This window comes from Aplidium turbinatum, chromosome 7 (genome assembly GCF_918807975.1).
Source record: "Aplidium turbinatum chromosome 7, kaAplTurb1.1, whole genome shotgun sequence".
In the NCBI taxonomy this organism is placed as follows: Eukaryota; Metazoa; Chordata; class Ascidiacea; order Aplousobranchia; family Polyclinidae; genus Aplidium; species Aplidium turbinatum.
The window spans coordinates 19310247-19318441 of record NC_137478.1 but is presented as its reverse complement, the minus strand read 5'-3'; the positions used below and the strand labels follow the sequence as shown (position 1 = coordinate 19318441).

The following is an 8195-nucleotide window of genomic DNA, read 5'->3' as shown; positions in this document are numbered from 1 at the left end:
TAAAAAATAAAAACGTTTTGCAGTAGGCCTACTAAGCTAAATATTTTCATAATACTATCAGAAAAAGTCTCTAAATTTATATGTAATATATTGCCAATTTATTATAAATTGAGTTGGCACATCGACCCATTTTGCCAACAAAAACTTGCATAAAGAGAACACTGCTCGTGAAACACAATAACGGTGAAACTCGCACTAGTGTTTACATGACATTTGCAAACTTAAAATAAGCAACCCTATGCTCACAGACAATTTCAAAATTCGAAAACAGACGTTTTAATCAACCACTGGGACAGCGTCGTTGGACATCGCATTGGAATAACTTTAAGCAACCCCCACCTAGAACTATAATCTGATTGGTCGGTCGGTGGAATCGTATGCAATGCGAAAATATGCTTCCAGGAAAGTATTTTTTGCCTTCGTGCTCTTTAACTCCCTCAAGAAAAGTATTTTTGGTTATACTTGTACGCTGATACCTTCTGCGGGCCGCAGCGATAGGGCCTAAAGCGTGGCGGGCCGCCATTTGGTGACCCCTGGTCTAGGTCAATAGCTTTGCCTTTTTTGAGAACATCAATGCCTGTCTTAAGTTCGTTTGATGAGAAGGGTATTGACAAACCAGTATTTTTAGTCTACATTCTTGATTTTTGGTCTGGGAATTTTTCTGTTGGCCTTTCATTTTCTAGAAACTGGTGGGCAACTTTATTAGCCGTGGTAGGATATAGTGTCGCTGTTTCGGCTCTGCTGGGTCAGTAGGCTACTTAATTTTCGTATTAGAGTTCATGCGTTTTAGCATTTTTTTTAAAATACCGGTTGCTTCGATATGCATGCCATGCCAACATGATAGTTATACAAAAAAGGAATAAACAAAAATACTGTTAAGGATCGCGAACATTAAACTATATTAACGTACCAAAGTCAATTGAACAAAATACTAATAAGTAAAAAAAAAAGCAATGAAAACTCAATTCATCCTTTCTGAGAGTCAATTGGTCGTTTGCCTTTGTGTCATTACCGAGTTATAACAAAGAAATGCAATAAAATCTGGTGATAAGAATATCATTATGCAACCAGATGGTTAATCGCAAAACAATCGCTCTACCACCATTGCACATCAAACTTGCAGACTAATTAAGCAATTTTTCAAAGCACTTGATCGTTCTGGGTACTATTTTTGCTACATATGTTCAAAATTTTTTGGCACAATGCTCCAAATTGTACTTTTTCTCAATATATTTCATTTACTTAGTGTTTGTATAGCCTACTGCTGCGGTCAACAATGACTCAAAAGGATACAATCCCAAAAGTAGCTTTGGAAAAGCATTCTTAAGGGAATAGCTTCCTCCCATTCCCATTGCAAACATTATTTCATACATGAGTGCTTAAATGCAACATAAATTTTATAACTTGAATCGGTAAAAAATATCAATTAAAAAAAGTTTTCGTTTCTTAAAAATGTGATGGGATGAGCAAAAATTAACGCCAGATTCGGATTCAGCGCCCCCAAATTACCCTAAATCCACCGAAATGTTCCTGTATAACACTAGTCCACAAAGCTTTTTTTTCTTATTGAAATGGTGACTTTTAAGGTCATTTTTTTCTTTTGCTTTTAAAGTCGTTTTTTTTGTCAAGTCGAACTTGTTTATATTTTTTTTTTTGAATTGCACTGCTAATTTCAAGTTGTTCTAAAAGACATGTCGTGTTGTTGTGTCATAATTATCATTATCTTAATTGTATTAATTCGTTTTGATATTAGAGACGTACGGTAATGCTTTAATTGCGACACCCCTAAAAGTTTTTTGTTATCAATAATGAACTAATCTTTCTGTTTTCAAGTGCTTTGTCCAACTGCTCGCTCCATCTTGAAACGTTTCCTCATATCATTTATTCGTTTGCTTTGTCAGGAGCTTATAAAATAGTTTGAGCAAACAAGCGGACTATAAAACTAAAGTAAAAAGATTTGTGAGCAAGCAATTGCCACGCACTAACACAATCGTAGGCCTAGGGGAAGGGAAGGTAATTTGATACGGAAGGTAATTTGATACACCCCCCCTACAGAAATGTACAAAAAATATTAGTCAAAAATATTGTCATTAGGTGGAAGATCTGTGAAAATAATGCCTACAAAAATTGCACCATGCAGCTAACTCGTGCTTTTATGGCATAAAATTGTAAAAGTGTGTTTTTTGAGTATTTTTGTAAAATTTTTAACTCATGGTTATTTTCGTCTGGAAAATTTAAAGAAAAGTTCCTGAAAGATAAAACCTAACTCATTTGACAGTTCATTGATAAGGCTTCAAGGGCATGTCACGTTTTTTCTGCAATGTGCATCCAAGCATACAAAAATCAGAATTTTATAACTTTTTTTGAAAAAGGTAAATTGATACATGTGGAGAAGGTAAATTGATACAGTATAGTAAATTCTTTTTGTGACTGTAATAAATGTTGTTATTGATCTAGTTGATTTAAATAAGTTATTCTTCATTAACAAGACCTGCTACTTTGGGAAACAACTATTATATGGGCTTTCGTAGGCCTACACGCTATCTGCTTTCAAAAAATGAGAAAAGTGCAAAGCACCCCCCTTGAATAAGAACTCCAGCCAATGATCCTTCCCATGTCCATCCCGCTGCAGAAGCTTCGCCGCATACATAGGCCTCAATAGTCGTCCTTGCACCCAAGCACGCCAACCACATTTTAAATTTTCATTTATTGCTTTGCTGTCAAAGGGGATTTCTGTATTAGTTTTACTGTCTCAAATTACCTTCCGGGTGTATCAATTTACCTTCCATGGAAGGTAAATTGATACATTTGAGTAACGTTTTTAAAATTTAAATTAAAAAAAAAGTAACAAAAATAGAAAAGTGAAAATGTTTTTAAAAAGTGTGTAAGGGATCAGACTTTCATTTCAGCTAAAAATCAATAGTTTGTGACACGTAATTTTCAGTTAACAGGCAAAAATGTTAAAAGTGTATCAAATTACCTTCCCTTCCCCTACACAAAAAAACATTTACGAGACAAACGCGCATGTAGTTTTTCACTTTTGTTAGGCATACGGAGAGTCGTGCTTACATTTAACTTCTCATCTCCATCTAGCGAAAAACGTTTTGCAAATCTATGACACAAAGCAACATGCTGACGTCTGATAAGGTAACTATAATAGCTTGCGTTGATGATTGACTATTTTTTGTTCAACAACTTTAATTTGGTTGATTTCCATCTTAACGTTGGTTTGTCTAAAACTGATCTCTTCCTGTGTCATATTTTATATATAACTTTGAGCAGACAGTTTACAAAATGCTATAACTTTTGAGGCACTAATCCTGCACCGAAGCACGGCTGTTTCAAGGCTTGAAAAATTGAAATTATATTGTGAAATTATATGGCATGATGGATTCGTACTAGATTCTAGTAGCCTACTTCTAGTAACTAGAAGTTGTGGCCACAAACGTAGCACTTCGGATTATGATCCAACTGAATCAGTTTAAAAGAAAGCCTTGCTTGTGACAATCACAAAAACAACATTTTATGCGAAAACAACACAGTTGCGACCAGTGGCGTACCGTACGCAGGATTTTCTCAAGGGGGGGGGGGGGGGGGGGGATTGAGAGTAGCGTAGTCAGGAATTTTAAAAGGGGGTTTTTTGACGACCGGCGGGCGAAGCCCGGCGGCGTTTTCGCTTAAGCCGACACCCAACGGCGGAGGTCTGGGGGGCTCCCCAAGAAAATTTTGAGAAATTACTTTGAATTTGGTGCATTCTGAGAGCATTTTCAACAAAAATGTGGGTATGAATATTCCTGTAAAATGGTGCTGTCAGGTGGCATAGCAAAAGGATAAGATCATGTTTTCTTCGGCATTTTTCGGAAATAAAGCTAAGTCTCTGGCTGAGATGTTTGAATGTTTGGTATTGGCAAAACTCGCTCTTTTAATGCAGTTTTGTTTAAAATTAGGCAAGTTTTTTTTAGACTGAAAGCATCATTCCCAAGCATAAAGAGACTGAAAGCATCATTCTCAATATCGTGACGTAACACGCGGTAACCCCCAAGGCCCGACCCCCCCCCCCCCTTGGCTATGCCACTGGCCATTGATATCCGAGACGTCTTCATGATATCCCAGTAATGGTTTTAGTTTAGACTTTATCCATTTCTTTCTCACTGATCACTATAATAGGCTTACAGAACACTATGCTACATTGGCATACCTGGGGTGGGGTAGGTGGATTGGGCCATGTATTTCGTATTGGCTTAGTCTATAAAACAACATTGTTACAGTAATTGCTTTGACAGAGCAATGCAAAACATATTAAATGCCTTAATCTACGTCGTTAACTACTAAACCATTTTTAAGGGGGGGGGGGGGGGGGCATGGCCCAATGGCCCCCCCTGCGTACGCCACTGGTTGCGACCCTTAACAAAAGCACTTTTTCTTTCATTGTCAATGAATTATTTTTTCAAAAGTAACCTGGAATTTGCCTGATTGTTATCGAATAAGTGCAAAAGCATTCGCGATTGTTGCAGATGCATATTTGACAATAACTGACAAGCAATTGAATCAATTTGAAGCATCGTAGGCTACAGTCGTTTAGTGTTTAGGTATATAATCTAAAATTCTAAATTATTCATCACAAAAAGTTATAACTGATGTGCTTTTTAAAATTCTGTCAATCCAACAACTGTTCAGGTGAAGACTAAGCTTACTTTTTGAGGGTATGATCCAGATTTGACAAAGTGAGATGAAATATGTTGCAATCGCAATAAACAAAATAGGCTACACACTTTCTGATCGAGCTCTTATAAAAAGTCAGTTGTGTCTGACAGGCAAAAGTTTGAAAAGTTCAACTTACCGCTTTGAAACTTCTCAAGAAAAAAAATCTAACAATCATACTTTATGTTAAAACGTTTATTTTAGATCCTGCGATCCATATGAGAAGCGAAGAGAATGATAATAATCAATACATCCGCTTGCGTGCAATATGCCTTAGCAGACACAGCATAAACAAGTAGACACAATAGGCGTGTAGGCTATGTTCAGAATAATATTATATGAGATATAGCCTACTGTTTGTTTGTAGTGTTTATGAAACGATGAAAATCAGAAACAATCCGATTTCATGAGCGACAAAATTAAACTATTAGCTGAAATTTGCAACTTTTGATGGCCTAAATGCAAAGAAAGCCTTTCCTATCAAGGTCTCAAATGTAATTATGCGACAAGAGATTTAAAGCTCATTGATGTTGATGTGACGAGGCTTATATTTTGTTCAATACTGCTTACAAATCATCTATATTGGCTACACTGAGAAGAGGAAGTGAAGATTTTATTTGCATAAGTTGCTGGTCATACCATTGGAGCAATAAACGGATAAAAGAGATAAGTGAATTTAGCTCAACTATTTTTTTGTAACGCAAACTAATGGTAGATTTTATCAAAGGCTTTGGAAGAGTCTAGAATTACTTCAAATATAGGACTACTGTGCTCAACATAATAAGAAACAGTTTACTTCAGTTAAGAACACACCTATCAATAGGCCGACTATGATTTTTCTTAAATTTAAATTGATTATTCTTACTGTGCAGAAAGATCTTGACGTTGCGCAATAATACATGCTCAATTAATGATCAAGCAGTCAGCCTACAATTTAAACGAAAAAACAAAACAGGTTATAGTTTTTGATCAAGTAGAAGGCTGCTTCTCTCAACATACGGTAATGTAGTAATGAAGTAATAACTGTTTGAAAGAAAGGATTAGAATTGGAAAAGCTTTAATAATTTATATTCAGCATTAAATGATGAATATCATTAATTCTTCAGGTCACGGCGTAACTGTCAGGTAAATCAAGTCACATAATTATGCTTTAGCTTAATAGAGGGAAAAACTAATGCTTTAAATTTGTCGTTAATGAATTGATGTCTAAACCTCACTTGTAAATTTGATGTTTTCTCAATGCAACTTTTGTCCGGGCGAATACGTAGTCATGTAATATTATTGATAGAATTCAATTTTTATAGAAATCCGTTGCAAGATAGCAAGAATGCTTCAAACAATGTGGTTTCCTTACAATTTTTCTCAATGCAACGAAAGTAAGTAGCTATACATTAGACACGACTCGGTTGGAGAAATTGCAGATATCAGATCACGATCTCACTAATTACCACATTAACAAGAGTCTTCTTGCATCCTTTTTGAAATCCGAGAGCTTCAGCACGTAAGCAGCAGTTTAATATCATGTAAAATAAATTGATTAACCCTGAAGTCAGATAAAAGTATTTTATTCCAAATATACTTGTGAAGACGGAAAGGGCTGACTCATTTTGTAGTCAGATTAGATAAGATATTTGTTCTCATTTAGCTCTATTTTTAGACTTAATTGACCTATGTTTGGAATAACTAATTGGCATGCCGAAACTACAAGTTGTTTTGAGTGTTATATTCTAGTTACAATAATAAACAAAGGTGATCTAATGAATTTAACTCTTGTGCTAAAGTAGAGGTTCTTAACCTTTACAAGCTTGTCGGACCCCACGACATTTTCCACGTTTACGCCGAACCGCAATAAAATCAAATTGAACAACTTCCATTTTTTTTCAAAGATATACAAAATTATTAGGGCAAGAGCAGGTTAGTTGATACAGAAGGTTAGTTGATACACCACTAAAAACGGATTCCAGAAATCGGATTTTGTACAAATACCGCCACCAACTGGTGAAGAATAACACTGGTTTACAGCAAATTTGCTCCAGCCAAGGAAGCAACCTTTTTTGACTAATTTGAAGGTGCTGAGTTCAAATCTGGCATTCATTTTTGTTCATCACGTCAGGATTTTGAGTTATGAATTTTTTCAGTTATTGGCAAAAAACTAATATTTCGATGAATATGTAAAAAAGGGATTCAAATCATAATTTATAAAAATGTGTGAATACAGTGTTATTAGAGATTGAACTTTTGTAGTAAGATGAACTTTCCAGTGTAATTCCGCCAAATCATGCACACTGTGCCTTTTTTTTTTATGAAAAGAAGGATACAGTAAGGGAGACCAGGGAGGGACAGTTCATCTTTGTGACTTGTTTAACGTTGAATGAATTCAAGGCATTTAAAAGGTGCATTGGTAATAATTCCTGTTGGATTTCAGATTAACTACGTTAGTTTTTTAAAGTTATTCAGAATTAAAAATTGATACTTGAGCGTTATAATTGCTCCATAGTAAGGGGCAATTGTAACATTGGCAAGGTACACATGTGACACACAAATTTATACACAAAAACATAACCTTCAATCACAGTCAAGGTGGGATTCACAATTTTAACAGCATGCGCTGTCTGCATACCATCATGGTTATCTATTCTCAATAGCGATAAGCTCATTTGTTGCATTTGCCCCAAGTTACAATTGTCCTCGGTCTCCCCCTATACATAAAATCAATACAGAGCACCAACAATAAAAGTCTTGAATATTAATGTTTATTATGGCTTGAATTTCCTTTTCAGTGACTTTCGTTTCTGCTTCACATCAGGATTATCTCTAACAAGGCCCCAACAATAATCTGCCATCATGTGCTCATCCCAACGACCTTGATAACGAGCTTTCATAACTTTAATGTCTTGATGAAAACGCTCCCCTTGCTCGTCACTGACTGCTCCAAGATTTGAAGGAAACAAATCAAGATGGTTTTTCAAATAATGAACTTTGATGCTCATATTGCATCCTAATTCTTGGTAGCTAACAAGCAACTCAGTCACAAGTTCTTTGTAGTTTCTAGCTTTCACATTGCCAAGGAAGTTCTTAACAACATCTGCAAAAGCCTTCCAAGCCCTAGCTTCAATGACATTCATAGATGAAAGAAGGTTGGGGTCCCGTAAAAGCTGTCGTATTAGTGGACCATCAAACACCCCAGCTTTTTTCTTCTCAATACTAAGACCAGGCAGAGCCTCACATATGTGATCAAAACAATTACCAGACTTATCGAGAGCCTTGACAAATTGTTTCATGAGTCCAAGTTTGATGTGCAGTGGGGGAAATATGATTCTATCACGATCAATCAATGGCTGATTAATGACATTCTTGTGACCTACGTTCAATTCTTCCCTTGTTGGCCATTCATCAGTTGTCCAGTGATTAGCTCTATCTCTACTGTCCCAATAGCAGAGAAAGCAAGGGTACTTAGTATAACCAGATTGCTGGCCAAGTAAGAAGTTAACCAT

At 35.9% G+C, this 8195-nt stretch overlaps 1 protein-coding gene across 1 annotated transcript; it reads right to left on the bottom strand.

Moving 5' to 3' along the window:
* Positions 1–7457: 7457 nt before the first annotated feature.
* Positions 7458–8195, bottom strand: LOC145773813 (uncharacterized). The gene has a single exon (XM_082584941.1). The coding sequence runs from the start codon at positions 8193–8195 to the stop codon at positions 7458–7460; it is 738 nt and encodes a 245-aa protein (XP_082441067.1).